The following is a 17,477-nucleotide window of genomic DNA, read 5'->3' as shown; positions in this document are numbered from 1 at the left end:
CATATGCGCTTTCTGTCAGTATTTTTGCCCCGTTGAGCAACACACTACTTAACACTACACGCTTAACACACACAGTAAGCAACACACACTTAACGCGCTACACAACCATCACTTTCGTACTGCCAATTGCGTGGCACATATTGCATGAATGTGTGAAGTAATAGAACATATTTCCTCATGGTGCTCTATGCTACTGGTCTCTTCTATATATCGGGATATTCTCGTTATGTCCGTGCTAAATCATTGTCCACGTCTGATTAATTTCAAACATCCCAGGGATGTCTTTGGAAGATATTCATGAAGAACGACAATCGGACGATTACCCTGACATCCTCTGGACGTTCCTACGACATTACTGTCCGACCAGGACGACAGGACCATTTGGGGACATCCTTCGGATGTCGATGGTTATGTGGGTAGTCTTGTGCACAGAGCAACCCAGGGTGCCAAGGAAACAGAATCATCATTTCGAGCTCTATCACTAGTAATCGCTATACGGCTAGGCTTTATTTGCGCGACCTAAACAAACCATTTGTTGGGCAAACAGATCATGAGACTATGGTCTTCGCGCAGTTCTCTTGCAGGAGCATGACGCTATTCTTTGCTCGGCGGCTTTTGCTTGTCGCACACTGAACCCGGCAGAACGAAACTACTATGTCACGGAAAAAGAGTGCTTGGCGATCATCTTCGATCTCTTCGATCTTCTCTTCGAAGTTCGATCTCTACCTGTATGGCAGCACCTTCACTGTTCAGACCAAAAAGCACTTCGTTTGCTGCAGCGGCTCCACCACCTGTCTGGAGTTCTTGGTGGGTGGGCCCTGACGCTACAAGGCTACTCCAAGCTCTGATGTGATTTCCTTGATGAGTATACGTTGTTTACGTAACCAATTTATTTTAAACACCCTGCAACTATCTTTTTTTTGTATTTGGTGGCCGATGAGTTGGTACTTGGTGATTTGGTATCTGATCACTGACTTTGTATTCAATGCACTTGTAATTTGCATATTCTATGACATTTCATAGTTGTGTTGTATACGCTTTTTCTGTTACGTTCTGTCTGTAGCCGCGTTATGTAATGCCTTCTGCATTTGATATGCGTGATGCGACTAAATAAATAAATTTGGTAAGCCAACTACGTAGCTGCCGCAGCACTGGAGGACGATCAAATACTCAACGAGTAGGCAGAGCGACAATAAATGTGAGTGAATTTTTGTAGGTGCAAACCCAATTTGACTACAAGGAAAGTGGGTATTTGTAGTCGAAAACTACCTCGTGGTAGGGTACAAGCTGCTTAAATACGCCGTTTTCCGCGAGTTGGCGGAATGTGGCGTACGGGTGATAAGATTTCAATTGTCCTTAAGAACCCTCAGGTGGGTCAAACTTAATCCAAAGACGAGTCACTGTGGCGTCTGATCATAGTCGTCTCGAGACGTAAAGCTACGAACTAACAACTATTATCAGCTTCGGAAACCATCTCGCAACACACGCACTGGAAAGCCCGTGTGATCTTGCTGGACTCTGCAATGGCAATCCCACGTGTTGCTGCTCCTGAATGAAAGAGGTCGTCCCTCGGAACATTCCGCCAGTTTCGTATCAAAGTTGCACGACAAAGACGAGGCGACGCCAGGTCGAGCAACTCAACCCGGCATGGGAACGGGTCTTGTTCAGTGCGGTCCAATATGGTTAGTCAACTCGAGTAGGTTTAGGAACGCAGCCCCCGTAACGATTAACCGAAATCAATATGAATCGGGAGGCCCTACATGTTTCTCGATATCTGTGGGTAAACTAATACCTTGGGCGCGCTGCAGTGGCTTCTGGCCACTGTGCTTAGTGGTGGAAGAAGAAGAAGAAGAAATCGCAGAAGAACAACAGCGGAGGGATGACAAGTCGAGTTGGCACCGCACTCCTGCTTCTCGGCTGTACTCTTCTAAGTAGGAACAGCGTTGACGCTGAAGATCCTTTGCAGTCGCCTTTGTGGGATGACCCCGGCCAGAGCGTGTTTCAAGTGAGCTCCCCTAGTTGTTTGCTGCTCCCGCGGGGCCATTTACGACCTAAAACGCGAGGCAATGCGTTACACCCGCGTTTGATGGAAAAGGGTACAAAAACTGGATTCATTGTAGCACTATCATGGGGAAATAGCATAACAGATTTTAGGTTATCAGCTTTAATCGGTTCCGCACCGACGAGGCACTATGCCCTGGTTCCGCGTTCGTTAATTTATCCGCTGGCTTGTTTATAATCGCATGAATATGTATCAATTCATTATTAATTTATAACGTAGACGGGCTTATTGCTTTTTAGCAAAGAGGAATAAACGCTAAGAACAAATGATTTTGCGAGAAAGAAGAGAAAATAACGGATACAATGAAACAAGAATCAACGCCGAATGTTGTGTGAAACGTATAAAATTCAATATTTCGCTAATTTCTTCAAGATGATCTGCCATGTTTACTCAGTAGCCAAAGCGGCACAGTCCGAGTCCGGCATCGCCGATAGAGCGTTCCCAGGGGAGGCAAACGGTGCCCTCCTCCGAACCCTCATCTGTGCTTACCGTCCTGGCCTGACTAACCTTAACTGAGGCACCTGATCAAATGCATAGCTAATGTAATATGATCCAGCGCGTCTCTACCTTTCGAAGGATGGCGACCTAAAAATCCGTTAGGCTTATCAAGGCTGTCTTTCTCTTGTCGTAGTAGTGCTTCAGATGTCGTTATTGAGGTGCATAAAAGAAAAGGTTTAAGACCGCACAATTTTATTACGCAAGTAGTTTATACCGCACAATATTGCTGATTCGGTATGTGGCGTTGTTTCACTTCCATGTATTATTTCACTTTTAAGCACATTCTAATTTTTCACGCACTAATTTTTGAAAGCTGCGCTTGCGCACGGCTTCTCACTAGTTGCCATAGTTGTAACCTTCAGTCACAATATCCCGATGTACAAGGGTCGTTCACGGTTGACCCACACTTTCATTTCTTTTAATGCAAGGGAAATTTTGGGAAGCACCAAACTACGTCAGTGTTTTTGGCAGAGTATTCACTGTGCGCATCTAGGTCTTCTAGGCGCATCAGGTCTTCTTGCGAATTGCGTTTGGCACGGCACCCGTCCGTTCGAATTCGTCCGCCTAGGATTGCAAACGATTCAGCAGCTGCTGAGAGACTGCCATGCTCGCCCCCTTCTGCCCCCAAGTAAGGTGTCGGGGATGCTAATATTACACTGCGCTGCAGTGTACCGAACTCGCCGGTTCTTGAGGATGGCTTGTTCAATGCCTGCGATGTGGCGTTTAGCTATGCGCAGTGTTCTCCATTCGAAATACGGATGCTCAAGGAAGTGGGTCCTCACCGCCCCCCAGCTACCCCACCTCCATTCACTTGAAAACTTCAACTAGGAGCTCCCTCAGAGCTCAACATTTTTCGCTTATACGAGTACCAGTAATAACCTTGGTCTTCGCACTTCTAGCATCCTTCAAATACTTTCTTCAAGGAGCGAGATGGAGGTTACGAGTTGGACTATCACAAAGTCAAGAGAGCCGGTTCGTATACCTACACTTCTTAGACACTGGAAGTAATGAGATGTGATGTGTCTCCATTTGATGGTGTTATGCATTATTTGCACGTACCAGGAAACGCATGCAAAAGTTGATTGGACATTGCTACGGTGAAAAGAGACGCACTTATTTATTTATTTCCAATTACTGCAGACGACACCTGCCACCCAAGCAAACTAAAACGTAGCTTGTGGCTTCGCTCACACGAACTCATGTCGGGGGATAACACACAATCGAGTGTAATGAATTCTATTCCTCGATGGTACCCACAAAGAACAAATATTTGAACACGTTAACACAAGGTATGAATAGTTTTATACATGTGGCATGATTTAGAGTGGTGAGAAGGAGGGCAAGGTTCTGGTCTCTATCTACTTGTAGATACCATTGTATAAAGAAAAGAGGAATTTCACTGAGCTACTTCACACCGAAAGTGTAGTGGTTCTAAATCTAGTGACGGATGATGTACAGCTCCCCACAACCTTAACTTGAACGAGCATTGACCGGCGGAGCACGAGCAGAGATACCCTAGTAGGATTTAGCTGAAGTATTGGAAGAGCGCGTTTCCGGGTGCTCCACTAGCGGTGTAGGGGTGTCCGGGTTACTCAAACACTTCGAAGGCGGCCGTTGCTTTCTGAATGCTGTTGTAGAGGAAAAGTCAGACGGATGACTACGCTGAAAATGTTTAATGAATATTAGCACGGTATCTGTGCTCTCTAAGCAACATGCGCGTGATACCTGCCGATCACTATCGTCTTCCTTGACCCCCCCCCCCCCCCCATGATCATGATCTGTCATCACTATACGGCTACCCCTCAAGACGACGCAGCATCTGAACAGGATGCCTTATCAATGTGCCCCTGAACCTAAGGACAGCAATATACAGGGTGACTGATTGATTGCTTATTTAAAAGAAAATATACAGGGTGTTTTCATATTCGTTACAGAATTGTTAGAAACGTAACTAGTAGAGTAAAATAGATGCCGTGTGTGCAGTTGAGTTATATGGACAGGCGAGCATTCTCTCGAAGAAGGTATGTTACAAGATCAGTACTTACCTAAAATTCATTCAGTAAGGGATTTCGCGCGCAAACGCGATGCAGCAGAACGGGAGATATTCCTCGTTGAAAGTCATTCCATGGTTAAAAATGCTGAAACGCGCACGTGTGTTGAAATATCCATCGCTGAAATTTGCTATGCAAATGAGCCGAAACAAGAACTATACGCACACGTTGAAATGACTCGACCTTCGATACATATATAAGGTATGATAGATCGATGTATACAAGGATACATTGATCGTTCTTCTGCGCATAAACATCATGACAATTGAAAATGTACGCTCGCGTTTATGTGTAAGAGTTATCGGAAGAGTATCTTTTTTTCTGACGGAAATTCTGTAACATGAAATGTTTTCCTGTTTCTAAAGTGTGGACTTGGCTTAATTCGCAGTGATGCGCCGGCGAAAACCCGCCCGTTGCAAGGGCGATATTATCCTGGACGAAATTCGCGAAGCCGGCTGCCAGATACGCACTACCTTGGCGGAGGTGCCGAGACCTGTACACATGTTTCCGTACCCACAGTTCGTAGAAGTGCAACGCTGTACAGGGCACTGTCATGGTTCTGTCACTTGTCAAGCTACAGATTTTACAAACAAAACTGTACAGGTAAATATTTATCTTGAAACGTAGGTCAATGGTCTCCGCTATCGGCAGCTCAGTAGGATTACTAGGCATGCCACTCCTTCATACAGCCTAGCCGTGTCTTTTGTGTGTTTACTTGGAGCGTACCCTTGTTACAATTCACAAAGGTAGCACATTAACCAAGTTCCTCCCATAACCTTACATAACGGTAGCGAGAAAGAAAACCCGGAAAAACAAACTGCAGGCAAATACGCCGAGGTAACAACTGGAAAGTCATAATGCGTTTTCACCACCGAACAACGAGCCAGTGGTGGGTCAATTTCCGCAGCAACGCACACACGTGACGTCACAGGCGAAGATACAACAAAGCAAAATGCCACAACCACGACAACACGGAAACCCAACCATTGGCTTCCCTCATTGCGCTTCTGCCACCGTGCTTTATTGAAAGAACACCTTTCCCCTAACCAAGAGCGCTGTTACGCCGTCTGTAATGACCGCATCCCCCTCGTGACTTGAGACTCTGTTCCAGCCCCATCACTGTGTGGGCTCTAGAACCAACTGGTCTATGACATTATCATCGTGAAGGGTGGGCTGCCTGGACAACCCAGATTCACACGAAGGCCAGACTGACATCGGTGGGTCGTGACTGCGGTCCGGACTGTGACGTCGTTATCCGAGCAAGAAGCAAACTTCGGCATCGACATAGGAACCCGCGTCTGTGCCTTGAACTGTGCACTTTGGGCACGCGAGACAGGTGGTGCTGTGTCCTACTCTGTTCAACCCATATCGTCACAGGAAGGTCCGAGGGCTGGCGCTCCGACAAGCTTAGTCCCTAGAAATTGAAAGGTGCTTTTGTCAGGTCAGCGCTCTCAGGGTCTAGGTTAAGTCGTCCACCCAGGCGATTCCCAGGCTTCTGGTTGTCCTTAGCATACTACGGCCAAGTTGTCACTGTGCGGCAGTGTGAAGTTCATGCCATGTTCACCAGCCTGCCTTACAGAGGACGAGAACGACACGAAGGGCCCCCAAACCCAGATGATCCATTGGCCGGACGATATGCCTCAGATATTACACGAGGTCTCATCAGACAAGGAAACGAGGACAACAGTTCGGAAGTTATCCCCATCGCTGGTGCCTGAAAGGCACTTCCCAAAGATTTTTTCATAAAGCCGCAACTAGTTCTGGCATGCTTATGTAATTCATCTACTTGGAGGCTTTGTCTAGTGGACAGCCTAGGGCTGAGATGACCGCTTCAAGTCCACCCGCGTAGATTGAGTTACTTATTTCTTGCATTCTTGCAGTGAACATCCGTTACGTCTACACGCGAGATAAATGGGATATCTTGTCCTCAGTCTTTCTCTGTTACTTTTTCTTCTCTACTTTATTCCCTTTATTATTTTCTGCGTTTGTCCACTGATGTTTGACCTGCCTTGTTGGATTAGTTGGTAGTGTGCCCGACTACTGACCCCAAGGATGCGGGTTCGATCCCGGCCAAGGACGCTAGAAATTTAGCAACGGCGTAAAAGTTGCTCAGACTCGCCGTCTTCCCGGAAGGACGCTAAATACGGTGTGTCGTGTACGGAGCTTTTGGTGCGCCATAAATTATCATTACCCACTCATGCTTGTATCGCTCATTACTGCCCCTCTCCTCTGTCTTGCTGCGCAACAAATATAGAAACAGTTCAAATATAGTCATGAATAGACAATGCGTTCCTTTGATTTGGTATGACCCGTTTTAAATATTGCCACGGATTTCCTTGCAGGTGCTTATGTTTGACGTGCATCAAGCTAAGCCACCTGTATGCACGAAAGTCGAGGTTGAGCAGCATGCAAGATGTGCGTGCACTTGTTCAGTAAAGAAAACGCATTGCTTCAGGAATCAGGTAAAAAAAACGCGGAAAAGATGTCCACAGCGTAACACCATTATTGTTGTGATCCGTTTCCCGAACGTCCCTTAGATGAAACTTTGAATGTGCTATGCCTGTTAAATGGTAATCATTTTCACAATAAGCTCACTCCAGAAGAAAGCGGTACGTATATTTGAGAGCCATCGTCTGCTCCTGGAGATGCACCGTGTGTTGACAGGCTCTCATTTCATGTGTCCGACGACGTCATCTATTATCCGTAGAGCTTAGTAATGTCCAACAAGCAAAGCTATGCGGCGTCAAGATTTAGGTTGTTGAGAAGCTTCTGTAAACTTTGGGTATCTCACTTCTCAACACAAGTTGTGACTTGAGGTTGTTGCGATCTCGCCTGCGCTGCCTTGCTATTGTCTCAATGTTTAATTATTCGTGTTCTTGAGAAATGCGACGTACCTTCCTGCCCCGGTAAATTCAGGGAACTTCGCTGATCTTCCCAAGTGTTCTCCTGGTTGGACTGAAGCAGGTTGTTGAACATTTGTATTTGGAACATATTTCGGGTTTGACGGCGTGCGTGGTTTCCCTAATTAATATCGACCACCTGAGTTGGGAGAGCTTGTGAAGCGCCGCAGGTGACACATAAGTCTGATGTATTTTCATATCGAAGATAAGAATTTGGAATTTGTGCACGTCTTCCATCACTAGCAGTTGCACGTATTTTGTTTCCTTATACCTGATCTGTAATATATGTATAGTAATCTGCATCTGAAATAAGTTCCGAGTTCTGAAAGTTCAGTGGGTGTACGCGCCGGCTGTACGCGCCATAGTCCGTGAGATATTGACCTACGAAGAAATCTGGGTGGAATGTGGAATGACATATTCCATATCAATACAAATAATTATTTTACACCTCTCCCTTTCTACGTCTCCCTTGTTAACTACTGCTCGCGTACTCCCTGTACTCTCTTACATTGAGTTTGCAGACGACTTGAAAAAAGGAGCATCATCAAATCAGAGCTACTATTTGCTAAGCGGTTACGTATAAATCATCTTCGCAAGTCTTCGTTATATCTTTGAAATATTCTCGTGAGCAAAGTAAAACTGGCTAACGTAAGCCTTGTCTTCGTACTGTTCAGGAACAGAAACTTTTGTCAAAAAAGTCAGGAATCGGGTTTTAGTGGCGCACCAGCTACTAAGGCCATAATGCAAGTCAGGAAAAACATGCAGTACAGTGCTGGACAGAAGTTTACGGAACGTGCGAGCGGCGTATTTTCTGTGGGGAGAGACACCCTAGTGGCGAGCGGAAGCAGTCGAGTTCATTCGTTCAGAGGGATGGAGAAGCGCGCTTGTGGCCACAGGGGTGGCATCCAAAGTATTCTTCCGTAGACGAAAGCGTGCTGGGCGAACGCAATGCATCCTGGACAGATCCTGGTCGCACGTCACAGCAAACGTCAGGGCACACGTGACCTTGAAGATGGCGGCGCCCGTGATCGGCGGCCAAACAGTTTGTAAACAATGCGGTTATAGTTTCTGCGCGACCTGTTGGGTGTCTTTCCATCACGGCAATTATTTTTATTTGATAATCTCGCGGTAAAACAAGCAGTTTTGAACATAAGGCCTCGTACTGTTGACGACTTTCAAAGATGTGATGACGACCCACTGAGCCGATCCGATGTACTTAAAGTAGCACAGAAGCCATTTTTAACACCCAGTTTTCTTCTCATAAAACTGTTAAGTTTGCCAGTAACATGCACCATGCGAAGTAATTTACACCACAGAGTCATAATTATCGCAGAAACTGAATTTAAAATATGCCGCAAAAAGCGACCGTGCGCAACGGTGGTGAAGAGCAGTACCAGCCTGTGATCTGCCTGGAACCTCGCGCTGACGCTATAAGGAGAACGCTCGCTGATTGGCCAAGAAAAATGTTGTCTGCTACTCCGCTGTCGTCTGCTACTCGGCTGTTCGGGGTTCTGATAAAGCCTTTCTCCTTGCTCGGTAATGCTTCGGGCGCTCCTTGTATCCCCAATTCTCCGGGAAAACTGGCAAAACAGGTTTACGGCGGCAAAGGAACAATGCGCTGACCCCCACTGATCGGCAAACCAGAACGAGTCTCCTTATGCCGTCATCGGTGACGTGCCATCATACCTCCTCATCCTCGTTATAGCTGGAGTGGGGAGTTAAGGGTGAAGGCGCGGAGCTATGTTTATGTAAGTTTTTTTCTGGGAAACAAATTGCACACATCAATACCTTTCGCGCTATTCGGTATAATGACACACACACTTTCATCAGATGTCTTAATCTGAAAATTTTTTGGATGGCCCTCTGTACTCCTTTAAGCAAAGGAGAAATGGGCTACCATGCCGTGGAAGAAGCACCGCGTAGTTTATGCTGCAAAATACGTTCATCTATTGGCGTTATGACGATGGAAGTATGCCAGTAAGCGGCAAAACGACATGTAAACAAAGTCACACGACTTCAACATGACGTTTTCTATGACGTGCGACCAGGACAAGATGGCAAGCACACGCTTGAGGGTAGTTACAAAAATGGCGGGTTTATGTCACACTTATGCTTGTGGCAGTCCACCGTGGTAGTAGTGGTAACTTTGCTTTTGGAACGGTTTCGTTTCACTCTGCTACACCGAGCGCGAGTTGCTATTGCCGGAAGAGAGTTATCTCTCCCCGTTATCTCTCCGCTATCGTAGAGATAACGGGGCGCTGAGATAAATTGAGGCGCACTGGCAGGGATACGTATAGCCGACAGCCAAGGTCCGCGTCTTCGCATGGTAAGGGCCACTATTCTGATCTCAATGAGGACGTTCATTAATCATTGAATCGGAACTGTCTAAACCGTACATAACTGAAAGTACGGTAAAAAGAGAGCCTTTCGCTCGGCATCCTTGTTCAGCACGACAATGTCACCCTCTCGGATGTCTCGTTGAGCTGTCTGCTACCTGTGACGGCCCTGCAATGTTAGATATTCTCTCCTCCAGCGCTCCCAAAAGGTGTTGACTACTGACAGCACTTGTTTTCAGTGCCTTCGGTAGACACTGTCATATCCAAATTCTCCAGGAGGTGGAGGGTTTCTACACGTCTTCTGAGTGAGAATCATACTTGGAGTCCAAATCGTTGGGTTTTCCGGATCCGTTGACACAGGAGTCAAAGGTCTGTTATTTACGATCGCTGCGATCTCCGGAAAGAGTGTGACAAGCATATGTCCGACGTGGTCGTGCGGCATCCCTGTCCGCTCTAGCATGCTTGTCCGGATAATCTCGGTTGGCCCTACCGCGTCTCCTCGCGTCTACTGGATCCTTCCACGATTCCTCGAAATTTTCCGCAGCTGAAACCAACTCTTTCGGAGGAAGCATCTGAGTTACTTCACCCTGTAAGACGAACCTCTCGGATATGGCCTCCTTCGATCTGATATTATTAGATTCCTAAGGTCGTCTAGCGTATGGACACCTCGACTATCCAAGTAATACCTGCACAACATCTCTACCCTAGTGCAAACTGATTCCAAGACTGCTTTGCTGTGTTCGCAGCATTGGTAAATAGACGCTTGTGCGTATTAGTCGTTAGCCTAAAAATTAACGTCTTCAACTGCACATAGGTTAGAATTTCCGTAGTGGTCTGGGAAGCCAGGAAAGCTCGCATACGTTCATTCAAGAAAGGGAGAATCAGAGTACCCTGCGCAGACTCCGGAATGTTAAAACCACGCTGGCACCAAGGCATTCAGATCGGGCATCGGGGACAAGGTAGCCCGTAGCTCTGCTGCGTACTCGCCCATGCGCTTTCTCCTACTTCCAGCACCGTTTTCCCCGCGAGCTTGCACCTCTGTCTGTACCGTCGCCAACCTTAACCTTTGAGGATCGTTCTGTAATCTAGGCGCCTCCAAATCTCTTCGATCTGCCCCCAGATCAGCGGTCGCATTTACCGTCTCTCTACCACACTACCACACTGCCTCACGGGGTCTCCGCGCATGCTGTACAGCTCAGACTCAGTCAACTCTCCTACACGCCGAGGGGGCAATGGCGTCTGATGTGCCCCTTCCAGCGCCAGATCCCTAGACTCTCCAAACCTTTCTGTTCGCCGCGTACTCACTATTGACCTGGTCCTTTGCAAGAAAATCATTTGATGTTCGCACCCGTCCCCGAGCTCGCCAACTGTCCGACATTGTAAGGACTATGCTGCAGGAGCCGATACCACACAGCTCAAAAGGGTTCACGTTGCCTAGGATCAGCAGGCCAAAAGTCAGGTCAGCCGTGCTGCACTTGCTCAGGAGTGGCCTGAGTCTTGACGTAGGTTGGGCCGAGAAACTCCGGCAACCGAACCAATAAGGAGCGTGAAGTTGGGTGGTCCTGTCGACCGCGTCAGTTAAACCTCTCTCAGAGGACTGCGTCCTAGTGTCAGTGATTTATTGTGCTAGTTCGAAGTCCAGCCACAAACTCCCATTCTGTTCTTCTGTTCTCGTGTCCTCGCCACAAGCCATCGCCGACACCACCGCCTCGTCGTCGTTGCTGTTCGCAGAGTCTGACTACGTAACAATCAGGTTAGCTGACTTACGCCAATAGCATCTTCCTCCAGCAATGCAAATAGGTCGCAGGTAATTTCGTGCGGAAATGACGTCAGTGTCCATGTGACTCCTCGCTTCTGTGTCGAGCCCTCACAGGTTCCGATAGGTCTATACAAGGTACCCGGTGAATCGGTTAGTCGCTTTGGGAGCAGTATAGGTTGGCTCTTGCGACTACAATGCCATGCATTGGCACAGTGACGGCAATGCTGCGTACTATCGAATAATATAAAACCCACAACATAAAAACGAATTTGTGACATTGTCTGAGCGTGCGTGTGTGCGCGCGTGTGTCCGTGTGTTTCTGCGTGTCTTTTTGTGTGCGTGCGTGCGTGCGATAGCGTGTCACAGCTGGTTTTGTGCAACGGACACGGGGATCTCCTGTCTTCCCTTGAACAGCAGTCACTGTAAAAAAATCGGACAGGTCAACCAAACGGTGTGTCAACTCGGTGTGTGCACCTTGTTTACATAAAACTTCTGTCTCACACACACGTACACGTGACATACGCTTGACGTTTGCTTATTGCTGCCATAATCTCACATCATGTACGTGATTGCCCTTGATAAATTAGTTAGTGTGGACATACACAAAAACACAGTATATTAGTCAGGTTGTACTTTGCCGCTTTCAGAGATGTTTCGAAAGCCAGGCACGTCCACCTCCAGCACCCATAGCATGCGCCGTGTGCTAGCGTATAGACACTGAAGTCAACCCTTCCCATTATTCTTACACAGTACCTGTCACCCATTCAGCTGCGTGGTGATCATACGTCACACAGCGAAAATACTGTGGTGCATTCCAACAGACTGCTTGATGGAAGAAACAGGGTGCCCAAGTCTAGATGCAGTTCAGGTTGAATGGATGCAAGTTCATTCGGGTCATATGCTGTAACATGGCTATACGAGGTGGCATGGCCGAACTGGTAAGAGCGTCTGCTCGTTGCTGGTAGCAGAGGTTGCGCCTAAGACTGGGAGGTCGTGGGTTCGTATCCTGCCAACAGCTGTGCTCCCTGAGGTTTTCCCTCTTCGGTTTTCTGGCAGTCTTTCCAGACGAATGTCGGCATAGTTCCTATTGAAGTCAACCCGGTACTCACACTAACCCCCATGTCCTTCACTCCTTCCTGCTGTCCTCTGTCCACGCCGCAGTTGCTTCGCGGCTGTAACACGGAACAAAAAAAAAAAAGAAAAACATAACGAATTGTCAGGTAACATTTTTCCATCAGTAACAACAACAACAATAACAACTTTATTTGTGACCTTGGGAGTTTCATCGCCACAGGCATGTAGACGCGCGTAACAAAACACAGTAACAAAACACATTCGGTGTTGGGTAATATGCATTCACAAAGAAAAAACAAAACAATTTTCGCTAATTTCGTTCTTCGCCTTTCATGCGCACGGGCAGTACTACGACCCGGTGAAATGCAGATGCAGGTGCTACACTGAAAAGGAGAGGTTCCACTGCGCAGCGTCCACGAACCACATCTGGGATGACAAGTTATGCCAGTGCGAATGTAAACTCTTCTTCAGATGTCCCTACATGCTCGAATATTTCGACGTGACATTCTGCAGGTATACTCAGGGTTAAGGCATTCCTTCAAACTGATGTTGCAAAAGGGACGTTGAAATACCCCTGTTATTGCGCATAGTATAATCGATTTTCCCGTGCTAGCAGGCCAACAGCAATGGAAAGGAAGTAAACTGATAATGTTCATGAAATGAAAAGTGTGAGTCTGGCCACAACTAAGAGATAGGACGGGCACGCGTGAGTCGAGTGTTTATCATGTCGCTCTAGCTGTGCCAAATTCCAGACTCAGGCTTTTCACATTATGAAGTTCATCCACTAGCTAGCTTGCATCTATGCCATTCTGCCAACCGATAACGTTTGACGAGTAATTTAAGCATATGGTACAATACAAACATTCTTCATAGCACCTCAGATCTCCTAATTTCACCAGAAGTGGCTCGATCTCCGGTCGTGTCGCAGAACTGTTGAAAACATCCCAGTAGCTCCTCAATTTAATACATGCCACATAAAAAAAGGGGTGCAACCAACACCAAAGGGTTCTCATCCGCATCGCTCTTTTTTCTGCTTGTTACGCTGTTAAGCCGCACATTAAGTAAGCCTGACTACATAGGCTTCCAGAACTAAGTTTATATAAGATCATCACGTAACAGTTACAACATCCTAATGCCGCATATCGACCGTTGACTACACCAACATCTCTGCTTACGCTTTAGCATCCAAGGCGGAATAAAATCTGCGGGGCCATATGTAGGCATAACATAGTACAATTATTTCAATAGACCGCTACATCGTGCTACCGGCACAGATTAGTTCAGAACTTTTTTTTCTCGGAGTACAGGCTTGTCAAGTCTTATCCTCACACGCTTCCCAATACTCAAGACGACATTTAAAAAAAAAAGAAACGCGCACCAAATCCAGTAGTGACGTAGGGGCATGCTTTAGGGTATTTGCAGTCAAAGCGATCATATTCTTCGCTTATCCTTTGCACTTCTGAAAGAACGAGTTAATGAGGCGGAGTTGCTCAGAAAGTCCATGTGCACTTTCCATAGTAAGTGTGTACACCGTCCGTAAAGTAGCCCTGTGATGTAGCATTTAGGTGACCGGTGTCACTTGTACATATCCATTATAATGGCGTAGTACCCACTTCCATTAGCATGACCTCCAGGGTCATCATGAAATTGCAGGTTTTCCCGTCTATTTTAGTCCAAGTACCAGTTAAATTAGTCCAGGTGCCGTCTCAAATAATTCAAGCGCCATTCAATTTAATCCAGACGCCATCTGAAAAAAATCCAGATGCTATGCAATTTAATCGTGGTGCTATATGAATTAATCCATGGTGTTTTTAAGCACTATACCGTGTATTCACATGAGGGGCATCCCCGCAGAATATTCTACAGACATGTAGTGGAAGGAAAAGTAAAAAGCTGCTGAGGGGACTTAAGTTCTGCTGCGTCTTATGTTGCGCGTTCACGCGGCGCCGAGATATTGGGAGTTGGAGTGGAAGTATAGCAGACGACACTGTAGAGGAGGTGGTGTTCCTCTACATGAGTCCCAACCGGCGACGATGGTATGCCGCACCGGTGGAACTGAGGCAGGTGCTCTAGGCGCGTGGCCATCTTCATCGTTGTCCACCGGCCGCTACAACACCATTGGTCATGTCGACTGCTAAAGAATATCTTGTGACTGGTCTGCAGGATCTTCCGCGCGTTTAGCAGAGCGCGAAAATGAATAAATTGCCGGATTAAATTGAATATCATCTGGATTATTTCAGACGGCACCCGGATTAAACTGAATGGCGCCTGGATTATTTCAGATGGCACCTGAATTAAATCAGACGGCGCTTGGACTAAAATGGGTGGGTAAACCTGTAGAGCGCAAAGTAGCATATACAAGGAAGTAGACGACTTCTACTTCTCTAACCTCCTCAGTCCCGACGCTAATAGGAAGGAATCAGCGCGAGTTTACACGCATCACCGTGCGTGATGGGACACCGACAATATGCCCATTTTTAGTCTAGAGCGTGCTCCGATGCCTTCGGGTACTTTCTGAGTGTATCATATGAGATGCTGTGGGTCACTGCAGAGACATTTATGAAACGATAGTTCTTCATCTATGAGTTTATTTTTCATGGGTAAAAACGTGCCGAATGATACAGTCTGCCGAAAGTGGGCTTACTTTGACACACTGTGTTTAAAAATATGTAAAAATATTCGTTTCTGACATAACAGGTAATTTCGGTAAGTTCGTTCGGTATTATTTCCGGGTGTGGAACTCCTTGTAACAATTGCGACTCCCGTTGAAACAAAGAAATATTTTACATTATTTGCAACGCACTGCTGTGAGTGCCTTGCAGCCGGGAAGCCTGCAGCGGCTTCGTGCTTTTTGTGTCGTGCCCATTTCTGGCAAGTGAAGTGCACCACAGCTTCGCTTCTTGGGTGGAGGCAAAGGTAGGAATGGCTTTCGGCTTCCAGGGGTGTCTTCGTCCGTGCTGCTGTCACTGGTTTCGACAATGTCCTGAACGTAGATCAACCCTTCAGCAACACGCATGCGGAAGTCCAAATAGTCCAAAATCTCTTTTCGACTGCATGGAACGACGGTACCTCAGCCACGCTGCTGCACACGCGAAGTCAAACATGTGGAATACCATGCAGACTGTCCACTTGTTGGTTCTGGTCCTACATCGGTACATACTGATGCATCTGTCTAGTTTTCCTTCTTCTCGTCTTCCTCGTCTTCTGCTTCTTTTGAACAAGAAGACGCTTCATATTCACTGTCCTCATCGGCACCTTCAATTTCTGAATCCCCATTGAAGAGCGCAGCAAGGATCTCTTCTTCATTCAGAGTCTTCCCCTTGTACCAGAAAGAAATCAGAAAGGTAAAACACAGGCGAACGTTAGACAAATAGGCAAATCAAATCATTGTTTCGCAATGCGCACTATTTTCGTAATTGTCAGCAGAGCGGCAGATTTGATACACGATACAAAACCCTGTGTTGATCACTAATATTGCGCTCGTGCTCCTAAAATTGGCTCTAATCCATCAAATTAACGTATCTGCCTTCTTCTCCAATCACTTTTTGACAACAATAATGACCTGTAAACAAATAAATATCATAAACTTACTTGGACCTCGTGCACAGGTTCGACTTTGCGCGGGCACCTCCATCTTGACGTCTCCCCCGCGACTTGCGTGCCATCTGTCAGCTTTTTCTGAATATATGTCGCCGAAGGACACCCTATCGCATGTGCTACATTCGGCACAGTCGTCTGCGATGCATTGTTCTCTCGCAAAAAATTCTGGAACTTTTGTATCATATGTGATACGGGGGGACCGAGGAGTGTCAGTGTGTATGCTGCTTTGTGCAATATGTCCATGATGTACGTCTGCCAGTTATCCCGCCTTCGTAGGGTGTCTCCAGGGAGTCTGTACTGATGTGTTTCAGCATAGCTGTCTGCGTGTCGTGCACCGGCATGTACTTATGCGGAATAACACTACTCTGATTCAATCCGCAATAACGACCTGCACTGACAGACAATACCGGCCTACTAATCCCAAGATCCCGAGGACGGTGGCAATTTGGTGGAAGGGCACAAGCTGCTCGGATCGTATCATCCACGTAGGACGTTAAAAGTGGTGTGCCGTGGGCAAAGATTTCGGCGCGTGTTAAAGAAGCCTCAGGTGGGAAAAATTGATTCACAGACCTGACCACTGTGGCGTCGCTCATGATCACAGCACAGTTCTCTCGCAACATAAAGCCCCGAATTATTATTATGAAACACAAGTGGTTTCGTTGGTTCTCAATATAAATGTGAGCTTCGGCGCAACTATACCGGCAACTAACATGAGTGAAGTAGTAATACACGCAACCTATCGCAACGTCGCGTGTGCTGTAGTGCTGTGCCGATGTAAGGCACCTCGCCAGTTGCGTAAAATTTTCATGCGAATCTCAATTTATTGCAGCTGCAGAAGCATATACGCACTCGGTCCGGAGCCAGGCCATACTCCGTACGCATAGGTTGGGACGTTGCCTCTGAACATCAAATAAAGGCGAAGCATAAGAATATGTGGTCTGTTTCTTTCCTCTAAGGCAAATACACACTGCAAGGACGTTTCGCCCCTGTCGCCTCCACTTGCGAACCAGGGAATGGTAAGCAGTAGGGAACCGGCCATACGTTTCGTGCAGGTCCCCCAAGGTCGCCATTTTCCCATGTATTTGTTCCTATCCCGATGCGTGCAATGCCGGAGGCCGCCCTCAGATACCGCATTGTTACCAGACGTTGGCTTGCGTTTGATTGTAGCGCGCTAAAGATCCAGTTGAAGCACAATCC

The 17,477-nt window shown here is 46.9% G+C and overlaps 1 protein-coding gene across 1 annotated transcript; it reads left to right on the top strand.

Moving 5' to 3' along the window:
* Nucleotides 1–1,707: 1,707 nt before the first annotated feature.
* Nucleotides 1,708–17,214, top strand: LOC135391413 (platelet-derived growth factor subunit A-like). The gene is made up of 6 exons (XM_064621669.1): nucleotides 1,708–2,005; nucleotides 3,460–3,532; nucleotides 5,000–5,214; nucleotides 6,954–7,073; nucleotides 13,027–13,193; nucleotides 17,110–17,214. Exons 1-6 carry the CDS (start codon nucleotides 1,880–1,882, stop codon nucleotides 17,162–17,164), a joined length of 756 nt encoding a protein of 251 aa, XP_064477739.1. The 5' UTR covers nucleotides 1,708–1,879; the 3' UTR covers nucleotides 17,165–17,214.
* Nucleotides 17,215–17,477: the final 263 nt, after the last annotated feature.

The sequence above is a fragment of the Ornithodoros turicata genome, chromosome 4 (assembly GCF_037126465.1).
Source record: "Ornithodoros turicata isolate Travis chromosome 4, ASM3712646v1, whole genome shotgun sequence".
NCBI classification, from domain to species: Eukaryota; Metazoa; Arthropoda; class Arachnida; order Ixodida; family Argasidae; genus Ornithodoros; species Ornithodoros turicata.
This window is presented reverse-complemented; position numbering and strand designations above follow the sequence as displayed.

Bases quoted from the DNA above. Each gene is read 5' to 3' on its own strand.
- LOC135391413 (XM_064621669.1), top strand. From the start codon at position 1,880: ATGACAAGTCGAGTTGGCACCGCACTCCTGCTTCTCGGCTGTACTCTT. The intron at 5,215-6,953 runs GTAAATATTTAT...ATTTCCTTGCAG, and splicing joins TTACAAACAAAACTGTACAG to GTGCTTATGTTTGACGTGCA. The intron at 7,074-13,026 runs GTAAAAAAAACG...GCGCACGGGCAG, and splicing joins CGCATTGCTTCAGGAATCAG to TACTACGACCCGGTGAAATG.